This window comes from Pelophylax lessonae (genome assembly GCF_965119305.1).
Source record: "Pelophylax lessonae genome assembly, contig: HAP1_SCAFFOLD_482, whole genome shotgun sequence".
Lineage (NCBI taxonomy): Eukaryota > Metazoa > Chordata > Amphibia > Anura > Ranidae > Pelophylax > Pelophylax lessonae.
Window position 1 is genome coordinate 67,219 of NW_028119862.1, and position 21,531 is coordinate 88,749.

At 47.0% G+C, this 21,531-nt stretch overlaps 1 protein-coding gene across 1 annotated transcript in view; it reads left to right on the forward strand.

Moving 5' to 3' along the window:
• LOC309543892 (uncharacterized protein) overlaps positions 1-21,195 on the forward strand; it is a gene marked incomplete at both ends in the record, with an annotated part of 86,503 nt that extends 65,308 nt beyond the window's left edge. Inside the window, one exon of the mRNA XM_082276306.1 lies at positions 20,476-21,195. Coding sequence (XP_082132432.1) covers positions 20,476-21,195 — 720 coding nt within the window. The remainder of the gene's footprint in view (positions 1-20,475) is intronic.
• Positions 21,196-21,531: the final 336 nt, after the last annotated feature.

The following is a 21,531-nucleotide window of genomic DNA, read 5'->3' on the forward strand; positions in this document are numbered from 1 at the left end:
CCCGAGTACTTGCCACCTGCTCATCATTACCCATCACTACTCATCAGTACTCATCAGTACCCATCAGTACCTATCACCTATTAGTATCAGTACTGATCATCCGTACCCATCATCAGTACAGTATCAGTATCACCTATCAGTATCAGTACTACTCATCAGTACCTATCACCTGCCCATAAGAGTACCCGAGTACCTGTCACCTGCCTATCGGAGTACTCGAGTACCTGCCACTTGCTCATCAGTACCAGAGTACCTGTCACCTGCCCAGCAAAGTACCCGAGTACCTGTCACCCTTCATACAGCCACCATGTCTAAGTCCAAAAAGGTTTATATACGTCGTCCGTTTAAACCTAAATACCGGTGTTATGGCAGCAGATAGCTGCCATAACCCTGGTATTTTTTTAAACGGTGGACGGTTGGCTTTCCGATAAGGGTGGTCCCAGCGGCGGATTCGCCGCGGGATCACCCTTCCAGGGTGGCGGAAGAGGTGCCCCCCCCTCCCGCTGCATTCTGGTCCTTTTCCCCGCTTACCGGACCCGCCGGCAGCGGGGAAAACGATCCGGTCCCAGATCCTCACAGACAGGATGTCGAGTGAGGGCAAGCTTGCCCTCACTCGACTCTATGGTCTTGGAGGACCGGAGCTACGGCAAACGTCGTTGCCTAGCAACCAGTTTAAAGGTCCCTTTTTTTTTTTTCATTTTATTTAATTTTTTTTTTATTTTTTTTTTTTATTTTTTCTATCTTTTAGTGTACTTGTGAGATCTGAGGACTTTTTGACCCCAGATCTCACAAAAAAGAGGTCCTGTCGTGCCTTTTTCTATTACAAGTAATGTTTACATTTCTTGTAATAGAAATAAAAATGATCAATTTTTTTTTTTTTAAAAACAGTGTAAAAATAAAAAATAATAAATAAAATAAATAGTAAAAAAAAAAAAAAAAATTAAAGCGCCGTGTCCCCGCGAGCTCGCGCGCAGAAGCGAACGCATACGGAAACCCCGCCCACATATGTAAACAGTGTTCAAACTACACATGTGAGGTATCGTCGCGATCGTTAGAGCAAGAGCAATAATTTGAGCCATAGACCTCCTCTGTAACTCTAAGATAGCAACCTGTAGAAATTTTTAAAATGTCGCCTATGGGGATTTTTAAGTACCAAAGTTTGTCACCATTCTGTGAGCGTGCGCAATTTTGAAGCATGACATGTTGGGTATCTATTTACTCGGCGTAACATTATCTTTCACATTATGGAAAACAATTGGGCTAACTTTACTGGTTTCTTATTTTTTAATTAAAAAAAGTGATTTTTTTCCCAAAAAATTGCGTTTGGAAGACCGCTGCGCAAATACGGTGTGATAAAAAATATTGCAATAATCTCCATTTTATTCTCTAGGGTCTCTGCTAAAAAAAAATATATAATGTTTTGGGGTTCTAAGTAGTTTTCTAGCAAAAACAACTGATTTTAGCTTTTAAACACCAAATGTCAAAAATAGGCCTAGGCAAGTGACTAGGATGCATGATGATGCTCCTTGGATGTTTAGGCCCCTCTATATGGCTAGGCTGTGAAAAAGTCTCACACATGTGGTATTGCCATACTCAGGAGGAGTGGCAGAATGTATTTTGGGGTGTCATTTTTGCTATGTACATGCTATGTGTTAGGAATATCCTATAAATTGACAACTTTGTGTAAAAAAAAAAAGTTTTTATTTTTTTCCCACATTTTCCAAAAACCTGTGGAAAAAAATGATATGTTCAAACGACCCATAATGCCTCATAGAATATACGTTGGAGTGTTTGCTTTCCAAAATGGGGTCATTTTGTGGACTTTTCCATTGTATTGGTGCTCTAGGGCCTTGAAAAGTGTGATAGGTAGTAAGAAAGTTATATGTGTATTTATGCTCCTAAAACGCCTTATGGTGCTACTTGGACGTGGAGTCTCTTTTTGTGGCCAGGCTGTGTAAAAGTCTCACACATGTGGTATCACTATACTCAGAAGGAGTAGCAGAATGAATTTTGGGGTGTCATTTTTGCTGTGTACATGCTATGTGTTAGAAATAGCTTATTAATTGACAACGTTTTGGGAAAAAAAAAGAAAAAAAAATGTTTTCTTCATTTTCCCAAGAATTGTGGGAAAAAATTATAACTTCAAAAAACTCACCATGCCTCTTACTAAATACCTTGGACTGTCTACTTTACAAAAAGGGGTCATTTGGGGGGTATTTGTACTGTCCTGACATTTCAGGGCCTCAAGAAAGGAGATAGGCCATCAGTACATCTGGTGTGATCAATTTTCAGTAATTGGTACCATAGCTTCTAGACTCAATAACTTTCACACAGACTAAATAATATACACTAATTTCGGTTAATTTTACCAGAGATATGTAGCAGTATAAATTTTGGCCCAAATGTATGAAGAAAAATTAATTTTTTGCAAAATTTTATAATAGAAACTAAAAAAAAATGTTTTTTTTGCAAAATTTTTGCTCTTTTTTTGCTTATATCACGAAAAAAAAAACCCCAGTTGTGATCAAATACCACCAAAAGAAAGCTCTATTTGTGTGAAAAAAAATGATAAAAATTTTGTTTGGTTACAGTGTAGCATGACTGAGCAATTGTCATTCAAAGTGTGAGAGTGCTGAAAGCTGAAAATTGGTCTGGGCAGGAAGGGGGTCTAACTGCTCTGTATGGAAGCGGTTAAATGAGGAGAGTGACAGACAGGCAGGTGGGTGAAGTACCTGAAAGATGCTATGTGGGGCTAGAAGGATTCCCACTCCACCTCCCTTCCATCCACAGGGTCTGAGGAAGTGAGTCCATCATTACACAGTTACATAGTTAGTGAGGTTGAAAAAAGACACCAGTCCATGCAGTTCAACCTATGATGTGTGTGTGTGTTTGCTGTTAACCATACATTGTATACCCCAGTATGTTGTGGTCTTTAAGGTGCCCATCTAATAGTTTTTTGAAACTATCAATGCTCCCTGCTGATACGACTGTTTGCAGAAGAGAATTCCACATCCTTACTGCTCTTACAGTGAAGAACCCCTTACGTATTTTAAGGTTTCCTCTAGTTTTAGTGAGTGGCCACGTGTCTTCTTGTTTTTCCTTTCTCTGAATAGGTTTTTCCATATGCTAGGGTCGCCAGTACAGTATTTGTACATTGATATCATATCCCCCCTCAATCGTCTCTTCTCCAGAGAGAATAGGTTCAGTGCTTGTAGTCTTTCCTCATAGCTGATGTCCTCCATTCCCCTAATTATTTTTGTTGCCCTTCTCTGGACTCTTTCCAGTTCCAGCACATCCTTCCTGAGGACCGGTGCCCAGAACTGGACAGCATACTCCAGATGTGGCCGGACCAGAGTCTTGTAGAGCGGGAGAATAATCTCTTTATTTCTGGAGTGAATCCCCTTTTTCATACATTCCAGTATTCTGTTGGCTTTGCTTGCAGTAGCTTGGCATTGCATGCCACTGCAAAGCCTGTTGTCCACCAGTACCCCCAGGTCCTTTTCCATTGTAGACCCAGAGGTTCCCCCCCCCCCAACCTAGTGAGTAGCTTGCTTTCTGGTTTCTGGCACCCAGGTGCATTACTTTACATTTTTCAACATTAAATCTCATCTGCCATGTAGTTGCCCACTCCATTATTTTGTTCAGGTCCGCTTGTAAGGTTTCCACATCCTGCCCAGAAGATATTGGCATGCTTAGTTTAGTATCATCCGCAAATACTAAGATTGTACTCAATATCCCCTCCTCTAGATAATTTCTGAATAAATTAAACAGGATTGGTCCCAGGACAGAACCCTAGGGGATCCCGCTTTCCACACCTGCCCAATCTGAGTACTCCCCATTTATCACCACCCTTTGCAACCTCCCCTGGAGCCAGTTCTCTATCCAGGTACTCACCTTATGGTCCATACCTACCTTCCTTAGTTTGAACAGTAAGCGTTGTGGGGAACGGTGTCAAAGGGCTTTTGCAAAGTCCAGATACACCACATCCACAGGCTTACCTTTATCTAGGTGGCAGCTCACTTCATCGTAGAAGGTTAATAGATTGGTTTGGCAAGAACGATTTTTCATGAATCCATGCTGATTACTACTAATAATACCATTTTCATGACTAAAGTCTCGTATGTGGTCCCTAACATCCCCTCCAAAATCTTGCAGACTACAGATGTTAGGCTGACCGGCCTATAGTTACCCGGGATATATCTCGGCCCCTTTTTAAATATTGGTACCACGTTGGCTTTTTTCCAATCAGCTGGCACCATACCCGTCTGTAAACTATCCTTAAAGATCAAGAATAATGGTCTGGCAATCACCTGGCTGAGCTCTTTAAGAACCCTCGGGTGCAAGCCATTCGGTCCCGGTGATTTATTTATGTTAAGTTTCTCTAGTTTAGTTTTAAGTCTATCTTCTGTTAGCCATGACGGCACTTCCTGAGGTGTGTTGTTTAGTTTGGCCTTATAAGCGGGGTTCGTGTAGCCCCCCGATTCTTTTGTGAAGACTGAAGAGAAGAAATTATTTAACACTTCGCCTTTTCTCTGTCCTCAGTGGCCATATTTCCTTTGTCATCTTTTATGGGGCCAATGTGTTCTGGCCTCGCTTTCTTACTGTTTATATACTTAAAGAATTTCTTGGGGTTCTTTTTACTCTCCTCCGCTATATGTCTCTCGTGTTCTATTTTAGCCGCCCTGATTTCGTCTTTACATTTCTTATTACACTCTTTGTAATGCTTGAATGCTGCCAATGACCAATCAGTCTTGTATTTTTTGAAGGCCTTTTCTTTAGCACTAATATGCATTTTTATGTTGGAGTTTAGCCACCCAGGGTTTAGTTTTGCTCTTTTAAATTTATTTCCCTTTGGAACGCACTGGTCAATCCCCTTGTTAAGTATGCTTTTGAAGCACTCCCATTTTTCCTCCGTGTTCTTTGTTCCCAGGGTTCTATCCCAATTGATATTTTCTAGCAGCGAGCGCAGTTTTGGGAAATTGGCTCTTTTGAAATTCAGTGTCCTTATATTACCCCTCTGCTTCCTATAACTGTAATTAATACTGAAACTAATTGACCTATGGTCACTGTTTCCTAAGTTGCCCCGTATTTCTATATCCTTGAGCAGGTCTGTATTGTTGGTAATCAGTAGGTCAAGTATCGCATTGTTTCTTGTCGATGCATTCACCATCTGACCCATGAAATTGTCCTGCAAAACATTTAGGAACTGCCTAGCCTTGGCTGAGTGTGCGGTTCCTTCTGCCCAGTCTATATCAGGATAATTAAAGTCCCCCATTATAATGATATTTCCCATCCTTGCTGCCAATCCTATCTGTAAAATGAGGTCCGCCTCCCCCTCTGGTTGGGGGGCCTATAGCATACGCCCAATATTACCTTCCCCACAGTGCCTTCCCTTTGAAATCCTACCCATAGGGATTCTGCCTCGTCCATAGCTCCATTATTAATATCATCCCTAATATTTACCTGTATACTGTTCTTAATATACAGACATATCCCTCCCCCTTTTTTACCTTCTCTATCCCTGCGATAAAGGGAATACCCCTGAATGGTCGCCATCCAGTCATGAGAGCTGTCGAACCAAGTCTCTGTTATCCCCACAAAATCTAAGTCCTCCTCAAACATCAGCAGCTCCAGCTCTCCCATCTTGTTGGCCAGGCTTCTGGCATTGGTATACAAACCTCTTAATTTTGACTGGTTACATATATCCTCATTTGATGTTTTTAGGCTGCTCTCTTGATTTTTCCCCATACCCACCCTACTGCTAATGCCCCCATTTCTGCCCTCTGAAACTTGCTTTCCACTGGCTAATTCTACATCTGTACCCTCCCCCCCATCACCTAGTTTAAAAGCCCCTCTAACTTTTTGTCCATTTTCTCACCCAGTACGGCTGCACCCTCCCCATTTAGGTGCAATTCGTCCCTACCAAAGAGCCGGTGGCCGACTGAGAAGTCGGCCCAGTTCTCCAGGAACCCGAAACCCTCCTTACTACGCCAGCTCCTCAGCCACTTGTTAACTTCCCTAATCTCCCGCTGCCTCTCTGGTGTGGCTCGAGGTACAGGTAGTACTTTGGAAAATACTACCTTGGAGGTCCTACACCTCAACTTAGCTCCTAAGTCCCTGAAATCATTTAGGACTCTCCATCTTCCTCTGCCTATGTCATTGGTACCCATGTGTACCATAACAGCTGGGTCTTCCCCAGCCCCACCCAATAATCTGTCTACCCGATCCGCGATGTGCCGAACCCGAGCGCCCGGCAAACAACAGACTGTTCGGCGCACACGGTCTTTTTTGTTTTTTTACTTGACCGGGGGTTTTTTTGTTGGGAGTTTTCTACTTATGGTTGCTCTTTGTGTGTGTGTTCTAGTGTGGCTGAGGCCCTCTGCCTGGCCCCTGCTGCTGCCTAGACGGTGGGCAGGTGGCCTGGCCCTTCTGGTGTCAGTGGCATGGTGGTGTATGCCTATCCTATTGCTGCTAGAAATCCCGGCTCTTCGTGGCGAAGGTTGATGTGATTTCTTGGAATGTGCGGGGTATGAACTCTGCGGTCAAGTGCTCCCTGGTCTTCACCTTCCTGCGCAGATATACCCCCCACATTTGTGTCTTACAGGAGACTCACCTGCTGGGCTCTCGTACTCTGGGCCTGGGTGGGCTCTCATTACCATGCCACGTATTCCTGTTACACCAGGGGGATCAGTGTCCTCGTGCACCAGTCCCTGCCTTTTCATTTGTTGGAGGTTCGGACCGACTCGGCCGGCCCTTATGTACTGCTACATGCTACCACACACTCTGTGCCCTTCCTCTTGGTGGGTCTTTATTTGCCTCCCCCTGTTGACCATGATTTTCTTTACACCATTATGCAGCTGACTATTTCTTTTGATGTATCTAATGTACTATTGTTGGGTGATTTCAATATGTCCCCCACTCTGGACCGCCTCCACCCCCCCTCGGGCTGGTGTGACGCCTTGGCCCGCTGGATGTCCACCTTCTCTTTGGTGGACATCTGGCGGTGCTTACACCCATCGGATAGGGCGTTTACCTGTCACTCGGCCTCTCATCGGACTTTCTCCCGAATTGACTTAGCCCTGGCCTCTTTGAAGGTCGTTCGAATGGTCACATTGGCCTCTATTCTGCCTAGGGGTATTTCTGACCATGCCCCCTTTTTGCTTTCCCTCCGGGTGTCTGCTGAGAGGTCGGGTGGTGGCTGGCGACTGTCCAGATACTGGATTATGGAGCCCTCTATTTTTGCTGCCCTGCCAGCTGAGTTATCCCACACAATGTTATCTGGTCACACAATGAAGAGCATCCTGATCCCTTGGTCTTGTGGGATGCCTTCAAGGCCTGGCTGCGGGGTGTGTATATCACTCGTATTGCTGCGGCCCGCAGAAGTTCTGTGCAGTCTCTGGAACAGTTGGAAGTGACCCTCCGCTCTGCGGAGGAGTCCTATCCCCTGATGCGGACCATTATGCATCCTTCCAGCAGGCGCTCCGTGATCTTTCGGTGTGCAGGGCTGCTGCCACTGAAAAGTCCCTTCTCTCGACGGCCCAACATATTTTTGAATATGGTGACAAGAATGGGCGCCTCTTGGCCAGGCTGTCGAGGGAACAGACTGCCGTCACACACATTGGTCGGATCCGGTCGCTGTTAGGCACCCTGTTGTCTGAATTACCTGATATTAATGATTGTTTTTGGGATTTTTATCTTACTCTATACACTTCTAGGGTGAATTATAGCGCAGATGATCTGGAGTGTTTTCTAGCCGGTATTTCGCTCCCGGAATTGGATGATGAGGTTAGAGGCCGCTTAGATAGTCCTATCACGCTGGAGAAGGTCCAGATCGCTCTGTCTCCGATGCAGTCTGGCAAGGGCCCGGATGGTATCCCTGTGGAATTTTATTCCTCTTTTCAGGAATCCCTGGCTCCACGCTTGGTGGAGCTGTTGGGTCGGTTCACGGACCTGGACGCCTTGCCCGGACTCCTTCTCTGAGGCCCTCATTGTACTAATACTTAAGCTTGGTAAGGACCCGGAGGACTGTGCCTCGTACCATCCTAATTCCCTGCTGAATGCTGATGCCAAGCTCTTGGCCAAGGTCTTGGCCATTCGTTTGACCTCGGTCATTGAGGATCTTGTGCATGTGGATTAGACCGGTTTTATGCCAGAGAAGGGACGGATATTCATCTCCGTTGTCTTCATCTGAACCTCTCTGCCTCACATCTTAATCCTGGTCAATGGGTAGTGGCCTCCCTCGACGCGGAGAAGGCCTTCGACTCGGTCGAGTGGCCCTATCTCTGGTCTGTGCTCCGTCGTTTTGGGTTTGGCCCTCGCTTTATGGGTTGGTTGCGCCTGCTCTATCGTTGCCCACTGGCCCAAGTTCGCACTAATGGTGCTACTTCTGCTGCCTTTCCGTTGCATAGGGGGACAAGGCAGGGGTGCCCTCTCTCGCCGGGTCTTTTTGCCCTGGCGGTGGAGCCCCTGGCGGCCTTGCTTCACTCCTCGGAGGCTGTGCGCGGCTGGCGGATTGGTACCCTTGAGGAAAAGGTGTCCCTATATGCTGATGATACCCTGCTCTATTTAGCCGATGCGTCCTCGTCCCTTCAGGCTGCCCTGGCCATTTTTTAATCCTTCGGCGGGTTTTCGGGGATACGTATTAATTGGACCAAATCAGTTTTGTTTACCCTGGATCCGGATGCGAGGACCCTGGCATCCCCTTCCCCCCTGTTGTGGGTTGACAAATTTAAGTACCTGGATGTCAGGATCACTAAAGACCCCAGAGATTACCTCTCTCGCAATGTTGCTCCTATCCTGGACCGACTTCGTGAGCTCTGTGCGGGCTGGGGGTCCGTGCCTCTGAATCTTTTGGGCCGCATTAACATCATCAAAATTATTTTTTTGCCTAAATTTCTTTGTTTTTCGCCATTCCCCATCGTGGATCCCCACCGTTTTTTTCCGTGACCTGGACGCCTGTATCGGCTCTTTTTTGTGGGCTGGCTCGCATCCCCGGCTGGCGTGCTCTACCTTACAACTCCCAGTGTCCTCGGGGGGACTGGCCCTTCCTCATTTCAAATTTTATTTTTGGGCAGCCGTCCTGGTTACCATACACTTGTGGTTTGCGGGGTCTAGGTCGAATGCAGAAACGTGCCTGGAGGCTGCTTGTCTGAGCTCCCTGGCGGGTCTTGGCAACCTGGCCTACCGTGGCGCGGGTTCTTATCCGTCTCTTCCCCTCCCCACCAGGACTAGTCTCCGGGTTTGGAAGGTGGCCAGAGTGCGGTTTCTCCAGCCTAATACTTGGTCTCCTTATCAGCCCCTGTGGGGCAACCCGTCGCTCCCTCATTTGCGGATGCTTCCTGATCCGCAGGTGTGGGCCTGATGTGGCATCCAGCGGCTACACTTGGCACACTTCCGGACTTGCGTGGCTCCTTTGCCCTGCCTCACTGGATAGGTTTCCGCTACCTCCAACTGCGACATGCGGTTCGTGCCCAATTCCCGACCACCCCGGTACTACAGACCGATTGTCTGGAGGATGTGCTCGCCCAGGCTGAGCTCCCCAAGCCTCTTTCTGCCCTTTACGCTACCTTGTTGGTTACGGACTCTCCTGCCCTGGAGCGTCTTTGGCAATGCTGGTCTTCAGATTTGCCTGCCCTAGATAGGGAGGAATGGGAGGACTACCTGGGAAATGGTTCCAGATCGGTCATTGCCTCTAGAGACAAACTTATCCATACTAAATTTCTGCACAGAGTTTATTTCACTCCACTGAGACTGCACAGAATGTATCCTGCGAGATCGGCCGACTGCCCTAAATGTTTAGTAGCTGAGGGCTCTTACTTGTATATGTTTTTGACTTGCCCACGGGTGGAGGAGTTTTGGGGTGCTGTGTTTGACCCCCTGAACACTCCTCTCCATCTCACTGTCACACACACCCCGGAGCTGGCACTCTTGGGCATTCCTGATAAGGATAGATGCTGTAAGTACTCGCGGCTGATGATTTCTTTGTTGCTGTATTATGCTAGGAAGGAAATCATTCTTCGCTGGGGTTCTCCCTCCCCCCCACGCTGACTGCGTGGGTGGCCCTTGTGAACAGGGCTCTCCCTCTGTACAAACTTACTTACATTAATAGAAACTGTCCCCACAAATACGAAAAGATTTGGCAGCCCTGGGTGGATGGTGCGGTTTATCTCCACTTCTCCTTGCTGCTATTTGACTCACTTGTCTGCCGGTTCTGTATTTTCTGTTACTGTATGTATGCAATGTTTCCCCACCACGCTTACTCGGATGCTACTAGCGCACTGGTTTCTCCCATCTGTCTATGTTACTGGCCAATGGCTACACGTTTGTTGTATACTGTTGTTTAATTCTGATTTTTTTCAATAAAGAGCAACCTTGTTTGTAAAAAAATAAAATTGTGTGGATTGCTGCTCTTGCCAGAGGGCATGGGGTGATGGGAGATTTGGATACAGTTAAGCGATGGAGGCCCAGGGTTTGGGGTTTAATCTCGAGAGGTTGGGAGAAGCAGAAGGGTGAGGGAGGTAATATGGGATGCAATTTATATGAAGGGACATGCCTCAGGGTTCTGGAGGTTTTATTAGCATGTGAGTTTAGAATTAGCAGGTGAGTGCAGTAATAGGGAGAGGACAGAAGTGAGGGTGATATATACAGGCTGTGGGGTGGAGAAGAGGGGTGAAGAAAGACATTAAGGAGTGAGGACACAACTATCAGAAGGATTTTTTAGAAAGTGCATGTTACAGAGAGGAAGGAGAGCTGAATTAGGAAACAAGGTCACCTGCAGTCTGTTTGGCGTTTTTCAAAGTAGTTTGCTGTGTATTCTCGCTTTGTGCAATCGCTGAAGTGCGCCCACTTAAATAAAGAACCCACTTATAGAAAGATGTGTGCTCCCCAGCCATATATAGTGTGGAAATGTAGATGTACCCCTTCAGGGTCATAGCATTCCCCCACTTACAGGGCTGATACATTTCCTTCATTTTGGTGATGTCACCTTTTCCACCAATGACCTTCTCACCTCATCAGTCTATTATAGAATTACTACATCTATACTAACAATGTCACGCTTACCCCTAACGCAGGTGGTCAGACACTATAGCTGGCTTCTGTGTTCTTCGCCTATAGCAGCCTCCTTTCCCATAAGGCAAGCAGGCCTACCGATACTCAGTTGCCCCCAGGACTTAAACACAATGCTATGATGAATGTTGGCAGTTATCACCAAAAATAAATTAATTAATCTCAGAGCAGGGATATAATCAACCAGTGTACAAACCCAAAACAGTGTATAAAATAAGAAGATCCGGCAGCTAAGACAAAATAGCGTTATTCACTTACACAATACAATTTGATCAAACTTAAAAGGTGCTGCGCCAGAAACAAAGTGTAACATATAATGGAAATCAATCTGTGTATACAATAAAAAGTGCAATCTCAGTGTCCATAAATCATAGGTGCCTTCCGGTATCCAGAACTGTGATCACCCAATAACGTGATTAGTACAAAATACTGTGCTCCATTCCACCGCCACCAGAGATCTAAGCCTCTCACCTTAAACTTTGACCCAGAGACCTGAGCCAAACAAAGCTTTTACCCCTCAGGGGTCACAGGCAGGTGTCACTGGATGGTGTGGAGGTTTCACTAACGAATGCACTGGGACCAGCTAACCGCGATGGTTCCGCTCTCACACAGGGCACAAAGAGATCACCACATAAGCAGAAAAGCAGAAAGAAATCTAATGCTCTCTAGAGCTCTACTGTTGAAGTCAGCGCCCTGTCGGCAAAGACGTAACGCGTATAGGGGGCGGAGCCTTTCCTGCTGCTGGCTGCATCCTCTCTGTTGTGCGGTCTTATTGTATTACGAGCGTGTCTCCAAGAAGCTGTTTGTGAGTACCTTTATTTAACCACTTCCCGCCCACCCTATAGGCGATTGATGTCCGGAAAGTGGTTGCATTTTTCTGAACGGACGTCATATGAAGGCGGCAGGATAATGCGCTCTGCGCACCCCGTGATGCGGCGTGTCACACTGACACACCGCATCTCCGATCTTGGTAAAGAGCCTACTGACGTAGGCTCTTTACCATGTGACCAGCCATGTCCAATCACGGCTGGTCACATAGTACACAGGAAGAGCTGTTGATCGGCTTTTCTCAATACGTGCCTGACGGGCACAAGTAAAGGAGAGCCGATCTGTGGCTCTCCTGACAGGGGGGGTCTGCACTGGTAATCAGAACATTCATTACCAGTGCAGACCCTCGGGGGGGAGGGTGCCACTAGAACCACCAGGGATGCCCACCCATGACCCCAGGGATGCCCACTATGGCCACCAGGGATGGCAATCAGGGCTCAGGGAGCCCGCCAGTGCCCTCCCCATCAGTGCTGCCCGCCAGTGCCCTCCCCATCAGTGCTGCCCGCCAGTGCCCTCCCCATCAGTGCTGCCCGCCAGTGCCTATCATTGCCATCTATCAGTGCCCATTATTGCCCACCAGTGCCGCCTATCAGTGCCACCTATCAGTGCCCACCAATGCTGCATATCAGTGCTACTTATCAGTGCCGCATATCAGTGCCTCCTCATCAGTGCCTGTCAGTGCAGCCTCATCAGTGCAGGAAAAAACGTATTTATTTACAAAATTGTATAACGTAAACAAAAAAACTTCTTTTTTTTTTTAAACTTTTCGGTCTTTTTTTTATTTGTTTAGCAAAAAAGAAAAAACCTTGCGGTGATCAAATACCACCAAAAAAAAAGCTCTATTTGTGGGGGGAAAATGACATAAATTTGGTGTAGGTACAGTGTTGCATGACCGCGCAATTGTCATTCAAAATGCAACAGCGCTAAAAGCTGAAAATTGGCCTAGGCAGGAAGGGGGTGAAAGTGCCCTGTATTGAAGTGGTTAAATAAACGGCTGTATATGCTTTATCCGCACGGAGAGCATTCGATTTCTTTCTGCTTATGTGGTGATCTCTTTGTGCCCTGTGTGAGAGCGGCACCATCGCGGTTAGCTGGTCCCAGTGCATCCATTAGTGAAACCTCCACACCATCCGGTGACACCTGCCTGTGACCCCTGAGGGGTAAAAGCTTTGTTTGGCTCAGGTCTCTGGGTCAAAGTTTAACCACATCCATACAGGGCACTTTCACCCCCTTCCTGCCCAGGCCAATTTTCAGCTTTTAGCGCTGTTGCATTTTGAATGAGAATTGCGCGGTTATGCAACACTGTACCTAAACCAAATTTATGTCATTTTTCCCCCACAAATAGAGCTTTCTTTTGGTAATATTTGATCACCGCAAGGTTTTTTTTTTTTTTTTTTGCTAAACAAATAAAAAAAAAAAAAAAGACCGAAAAGTTTGAAAAAAAAAAAGGTATTTTGTTTATGCTATACAATTTTGTAAGTAAATAAATTTTTTCCTGCTCTGATGAGGCTGCACTGATGGGGTGTCACTGATGGGGTGGCATGATATGTGGCACTGATAGGTAGCACTGATATGCAGCACTGATGGGCACTGATAGGCGGCACTGATGGGCACTAATGGGCACTGATAGGCAGCACTGGTGGGCAATAATGGGCACTGGTGGGCGGCACTGATAGATGGCAATGATGGGCACTGGTGGGCAGCACTGATGGGGAGGGCCCTGGCGGGCAGCACTGATGGGGAGGGCCCTGGCGGGCTCGCTGAGCCCTGATTGCCATTCTTGGTGGCCATAGTGAGCATTCCTGGGGTCATGGTTGGGCATTCCTGGGGTCATGGGTGGGCATCCCTGGTGGTTCTAGTGGCACCCCCCCCCCCAAGGGTCTGCACTGGGAATCAATGATCTGATTACCAGTGCAGACCCCCCCCCCCCTCCCTCCCCCCTGTCAAGAGAGCCGCAGATTGGCTCTCCTTTACTCGTGCCTGTCAGGCACGTACTGAGGAAAGCCGATCAATGGCTCTTCCTGTGTACTATGTGACCAGCTGTGATTGGACACGGTTGGTCACATGGTAAAGAGCCTACGTCAGTAGGCTCTTTACCGAGATCGGAGATGCTGTGTGTCAGTGTGACACGCCGCATCACCGATCCCCGCTCTGTGCACCCCCTGGGGGTGCGCAAATTGTATTATCCTGCCGCCGTCATATGACGTCCGGTCAGGATAATGCAACCACATTCCCACCGTCAATCGCCTATAGGGCGGGAAGTGGTTAAGGTGAGAGGCTTAGATCTCTGGTGGCGGTGGAGTGGAGCACAGTATTTTGTACTAATCACGTTATTGGGTGATCACAGTTCTGGATACCGGAATGCACCTATGATTTATGGACACTGAGATTGCACTTTTTATTGTATACACAGATTGATTTCCGATATATGTTACACTTTGTTTCTGGATACCGGAATGCACTTATGTTATATGGACACTGAGATTGCATTTCCATTATATGTTACACTTTGTTTCTGGCGCAGCACCTTTTGATCACAATGCTATGATGCCTGGCCACCCCACCAGGGCAGGAACGAACTGAGCACAGCAACCAGGTACTTGCGGTTGGCAGACAGGCAGAGTGGTTCAACGACAGTCCAGTTACAAGGCAGGCAAGGTTCAGAATAGTCAGGGTCAAATCCGTAGTCAAAAGGCAGACAGAGTTCAGAGAGTAGTCGAGATCTGAATTTGAATTAAGGCCTTCAACAAGGGAATCCAAACAGCAGGGTAGACCAACAGAGAGCTTGGAGCACGTGTTACAAACGCAATATCACAAGCATGAGACTGCGGGCTTGGCTGACTTCAATCAGATTTGGTCTCCACTCAGAGACTGACCACATCACTCACTTTGCAGATAGACAGAAAGAAAGAATGCATCACAGCCAAAACCAGGATGCTGGAATGAGGAGCAATAGCACAACTGTCAGGAACCATAAACCAGGCAGTGACAGAAAATGTAATTAAAAATCACACCTTTAATGTAATAGCAAAAATAACACAGAACAGGAATGTAGTCAGAAGCCAGGGTTTGGAAGACAGAGCGGTAATCAGACAAACCGGGATCAGAAATCAGCGTTGTCAGAAGCCAAAAATCAGGATCAGAAATCAGAAGAGATATCAGCCAGGGCAAGTCATAACAGGAACACAGCAGAGACATGCTGGAGATGTTGACCAGGCAAAGGCACGGAGGAAATCAGCAAGGTAGTTTAAATAGCAAAAAGGGGCTGGCTGTAGGCTGGACTAATGAGGCAGGTAATGGTAACCAGGTGAGTCACTGTGGAATAATGAGTGGCTGGTAATTACCAGACAGCTGAGCAGCCTCTGTGCAATGAGTAGAGAGCTGCTATTAATAGCAGAAGCCCAGCCCTGACAACAACACACTCCTGACAAACGCATTGTACTACTTTTATTAGTGGGGGGGGGGTGTATTTAGGGAGGATTGGAATATGCATGTCTTTATTTTTTAGGATTCAAATAAGAAGAGTTACATAGTTACATAGTTAGTGAGGTTGAAAAAAGACATCAGTCCATCCAGTTCAACCTATGATGTGTGTGTGTGTTTGCTTTAAACCGTACATTGTATACCCCTGTATGTTGTACATTGTATACCCCTGTATGTTGTACATTGTATACCCCTGTATGTTGTACATTGTATACCCCTGTATGTTGTGGTCTTTAAGGTGTCCATCTAATAGTTTTTTGAAACTATCAATGCTCCCTGCTGATACGACTGCTTGTGGAAGAGAATTCCACATCCTTACCGCTCTTACAGTGAAGAACCCCTTACGCACTTTAAGGTTAAACCGCCTTTCCTCAAGTTTTAGTGAGTGGCCACATGTCTTATTGTATCTCCTTTCTCTGAATAGTTTCTTCCTTATGCTAGGGTCACCAGTACAGTATTTGTACATTGATATCATATCCCCCCTCAATCGTCTCTTCTCCAGAGAGAATAGGTTCAGTGCTTGTAGTCTTTCCTCATAGCTGATGTCCTCCATTCCCCTAATTATTTTTGTTGCCTTTTTCTGGACTTTCTCCAGTTCCAGCACATCCTTCCTGAGGACCGGTGCCCAGAACTGGACAGCATACTCCAGTGTGGCCGGACCAGAGTCTTGTAGAGAGGGAGAATAATCTCTTTATTTCTGGAGTGAATCCCCTTTTTTATACATCCCAGTATTCTGTTGGCTTTGCTTGCGGCGGCTTGGCATTGCATGCCACTGCCAAGCCTGTTGTCTACCAGTACAAGAAAGAGGAAAAAAATTTAATTTGCAATAAATATCCGGAATCGTGTTTTTTTTTTTTTTTTCTTTTTCACAATGATCCCAGTCTCAGATATTCATCCTAAAATGTGATCAGTAAAGTCACCGGAGTAAACGGAGATCACAGGAATATGATGTGTCCTGACAAAGCCCACAGAAAAAGTTTTTTAATTGTAGAAGAGGTGGGAGGCACAGGGAGAAATGATTCTTTGTGTGCAGAAACCTCACACAGCCCCCCCCCCCCCAGCTCCTCCTCCCAATGTCTCTCCAATCAGAGTCAGAGAATCCTATGACACCACACTGACCACACAGCTCCTCCCCCAATGTCTCTCCTATCAGGGTCAGAGAATCCTATGACACAGAGACGTAACTAGAACCTTCTGGGTCCCAGTGCAAGAAACCATGAAGGGGCCCCCCTGAGTCCCGGCCAGGGCCCTTCCCACTTATCCCTGGGCTGGAGGGCAGCAGGACCTGGATAGGAGGGCAGCGGGGTTGACACATAGAGGAACAAATCCCCTCCTGAATCCGCAGAATGCCTATGGGAGGGAGAGGAGGGAAACTTAGCTTTTAGCAGCTGCAGGAGAAGAATGGAGGGGATTTGTTCCTCTATATGCCGCCCCCCCCCTCCAGGTGTACAGGGGAAACACATGGGCTATTGCAGTTGCGACCCACTTTAGTTACGCCCCTGGGATAAGTGGCAGCGGTGGTGGTGGGGGATGGGACCAGTGGTAGCAGTGGTGGTTGGGTGGAGATGGAATCAGTGGCAGCGGTGGTGGTGGGGGGATGGGATCATTGGCAGCTGTGGTTGAGGGGGAATGGAATGGGATAAGTGGCAGTGGTGGTGGAATGGGATGAGAGGCAGCAATGGTGGAGGGGATGGGATGAGTAGCAGCGGTGGGGAGGAATGGAATGAGTGGCAGGGGTGGTGGGGGGATGGGATGAAATGAGTGGTGGTGGTTGGGGGGGAATGGAATGGGATGAGTGGCAGCAGTGGTGGTGGGGGCTGGTATGAGTGGCAGTGGTGAGGGGGAGATGGGAGCAGTGGTAGTGGGGGAATGGGATGAGTGGCAGTGGTGAGGGGGGCATGGGATCAGTGGCAAGGGTGGTGGTTGGGGGGGATGGAATGGGATGAGTGGTAGCAGTGGTGGGGGGGATGGATTTAGTGGCAGCAAATGTGCTGGTGTGTGGGGGGGGGGAGGGGGATCAGTGGCAGCGGTAGTGCTGGTTGTGTGTGTGTGTGTGTGTGTGTGTGGTGGGGGGGGGGGGGTGGGAATCAGTGGCAGTGCTGATATTGAGGGATGAGATCAGTGTCACTCCCTCTCTTGCAGATCACTTGGTCCCTCCTCCTTGCTAGGTCTCAGTGTATCTTAGGCTTTCTTCCTGTGTCTCCAGTAACTCCTATCATGGGGTCTCCTCACACGGTGAAGAGCTCCTCCCCTTTCACTCTACTGGCCCAGCCCAGGTCATCTGATTTTCTCTTTCAGTCTCCCAACATTGTATCTCCCTCCCCTACTGAACTCAATGGGCGGGCAGAGAGGATGGACAGGGACTGTGTGCGCCTGTGAGAGTGCACATTAATGACCAGTGTACGATCTACCGAGCAGCGGCGGGCCCCCCTACAGTGGCGGAACTGCAGGACCCCTTCTGCTGCAACCCTGGAAATTCCCCCACTGCTATGACATGACACTGACCACACAGCTCCTCCTCCCAATGTCCCTCCAATCAGAGCCAGAGATTCCTATGACATCACACTGACCTCACAGCTCCTCCCTCCAATATCCCGCTATCCGACTCTTTATTTCTGATGCTCTTAGGATGTGGGCTGAACCCCAGGCCTCCTTACTTTCAAAGTAGGGATGTTGGACCTGCATTGTATGTAATATCAGAAACCTCAGCATGAAGTGGGGTTTAAATAAAAAGAGACCTGACCAGTGAGGTAAGGAGGATACTGGGAATGTCATTTATTTTACTATTTGTGTTTTCCTCCTGTGAAATCTGGAGATCATATGACCATCACATTGCCTCCACCTCCCTCCCTGATAGAATAGAGAAATAAAAAGACGATTTGAGAAGTCACCAGAGAGATCATTGAGCTGCTGACAGTAGAGGTGAGCGGTGCTGGGAAGGACATCATGATGGAGAATCAGCCGCCCCTCACATCACCGGGTAAGAGGAGACTTTATTGTAAAGGAGAGAGCAGTACGGAGGCTCCACCTAGATCCCCCATCATCTGATAAACACATAGAAACAATGTATTCAGTCAGTGTGTGTGTTTCCTACAGATGGATCCAGTAATGGGAACCCACCAGAGAGATGTCCCCGTCCTCTGTACTCCCGGGATTCCACACAGGAAGGTCACACCATCCCTCACCATCATCAGGTAGATGAGGAACAATCACTGATAGTATCATTAGGATCTGTACATTATCTGCATTGTTACCATTGATGTCATTTTTATTATATATTCAGAGTGGAAACCTGAGAGATTCTAAAGTTGAGGTTAAAGAAGAGATAAAAGAGGAGGATGATGAGGATGGGGTGATGGAGGAGTCAGAGTTTCTAAAAGAACACAAAGATCTGTGTCAGGATACCATGGTGGAGTCATCCAGCTACAGAAACCCACCAGAGAGATGTCTCCGTCCTCTGTATTCCCGGGATTCCACACAGGAAGGTCACACCATCCCTCAATGTTACAAGGTTGGTGGATTGGAGCATCTAGAGCATGGACTTCTGGAGAGGATGTGTTTTTTTTTTTCATATATAATATTACAATATTAAAGCTTATATCTTCCAGATGATATTCTCTCTCATTTTCTTGGTTTAGAGTGGAGATCCAATCGATATAGAATTTGAGGTTAAAGCAGAAGAAGAGGAGACGTATGTGAGGGATGATCAGCAGTCTATGGAGGAGGATGGAATAACGGGGACATTTATAGAGGAGGACACTCCTACAGAGATCAGCACAGGTGGGTCATTAACACTAAATACATTCCTCCACCCATACTGCTCACTGATTGGTCCAGAGTAGGGTGGGAACTGGCTGATATCAGCCTGTAATACCCTGGTCACTTTCCTGACCTGTGTTCCCCATCCTGTATTCCTGTATTTCTCTCGGATAATCTTCCTTCTCTGTGCTGCAGACACAAATTATGTCTTTAGACTGGATTTATGGGGATTCTGGGGTTCAGCTGGCAGCAAAATGTTGATAATTACCATAGGTGTTGCTTGACCTATGCACCTGGGGTATGTACCTTGGTTCTTCTGCCCCATGCCAGGGTCTAGCAAGATCTCTGACAGAAAAATTCTCCTGGGGTTACTTGCTCTGTAATTTGCTGGCCGTGCCGGGTGGAGGGATATGTCTGTATAGTCTCACACCCAAGTCACTGAGTGCAGTCTCAGGAGATGGGAGGCAGCGGTGTGGGACCTCTGCAACTGATTACTGAACACAAATATTAGGAGTCCTGACCCCTGCACTATATACTCTATGTTGTACATTACATACTCCTGACTTCTGCTCTCCCCCCTCTACCCACTGCTATATATATGCACATAATATGGATTCTCTTTTGTTACACTCATTTCCTACCAGATGGACATTTTATATCTGATGATTTGATTGGAGGACAGACTTTTACATGGTGATAATAATGTGATAACATCCTCCAACTTTGGAACCTTAAACAGAAAGTGATAATGAGGGAGGAGTCAGTAACCCAATGATGGTGATCTTCAGGATCAGTCCAGTCTTCATCTTGGTTGTTCTCCCCCATCCTCACTCTCTGACCTCTGGTGGGGCTCAGTGGCTTTTATTCATGACAAAATCATGGACTAAATAAGGAAGTGCGGGACTTCTTGTGTTGGGAAGATGGCAATGAGTGATAGAGGGGGAGGGGACACTTGTCCTATAATCCCCTCATCCCTGTCACTCCTATAAAAGACGGTTCTCGTTGTTTCCTCACTCTCTGACTAAGGTCCATGAATAAAGAAATGAACTGGTAGGAGATCAGAGAACCCATTTACTAATTACCTTGAGGGTGGAATTGTAAGATCCTCAGAGACAAAGCTGTCTGATGTGGGTGGAGTCCTGGTTTAGGGGAACCAATCTGCTGATATCTAGTAATAATCTTTGTATTTCTATTTTAGTAGATGGACGGGAGATGAGGAAAACCTCAGAGGATTGTCTCACTTTGTCTCACTTTGACTGTAAAGTAGAAGATGAGGACATCACACAGTATAGTCCAGGAGAAAACCCGGCTACCTCAAGATCGCACACTGGTGAGAAGCCGTATTCCTGCCCTGAGTGCGGGAAATGTTTTACACAGAAGTCTGCTCTTTCCACACATCAGAGATCACATACTGGTGAGAAGCCGTATTCCTGTCCTGAGTGCGGGAAATGTTTTTCAGATAAGTCCAACCTTTCCAGACATCAGAGATCGCACACTGGTGAGAAGCCGTATTCCTGTCCTGAGTGCGGGAAATGTTTTTCAGAGAAGTCCACTCTTTCCACACATAAGAAATGGCACACTGGTGAGAAGCCGTATTCCTGTCCTGAGTGTGGGAAATGTTTTGCAATTAAGTCACATCTTTCCACACATCAGAGATTGCACACTGGTGAGAAGCCGTATTCCTGTCCTGAGTGCGGGAAATGTTTTTCAGAGAAGTCTGCTCTTTCCACACATCAGAGATTCCACACTGGTGAGAAGCCGTATTCCTGTCCTGAGTGCGGGAAATGTTTTGCACAGAAGTCCCATATTTACAGACATCAGAGATCGCACATGGGTGAGAAGCCGTATTCCTGTCCTGAGTGCGGGAAATGTTTTGCACAGAAGTCCGCTCTTTCCACACATCGGAGATCTCACACGGGGGAGAAGCCATATTCCTGTCCTGAGTGCGGAAAATGTTTTTCACAGAATTCCCATCTTTCCAAACATAAAATATCTCACACAGGGCAGAAGCCATATTCCTGTCCTGGGTGCGGGAAATGTTTTTCAGTCAAGTCTTAACACACATCATAGATCTCACACAGGGGAGAAGCCGTATTCCTGTCCTGAGTGAGGGAATTGTCCCTGAAGTCCTGTCTTCCTGTACATCAGAGATCCCACACAACCCTTGAGGTGTATTAGTGCCTTAAGTGCGGGAAATGCCTTCTATATGAATGTTGGTGGACATGTGGGGGAGAAGCACACCCTGATATACACCTCAGATATACTCCATGGCTGATCTTCATCATGTAAGAAACATTTAATAAGGAGATCAGAGATCACCAAAGACATGGATGAAGTGTTGTCCTGTGTTGGCCATTGATAGCAGGAGAAAAATAAAAATGGAGTCCTTACCTT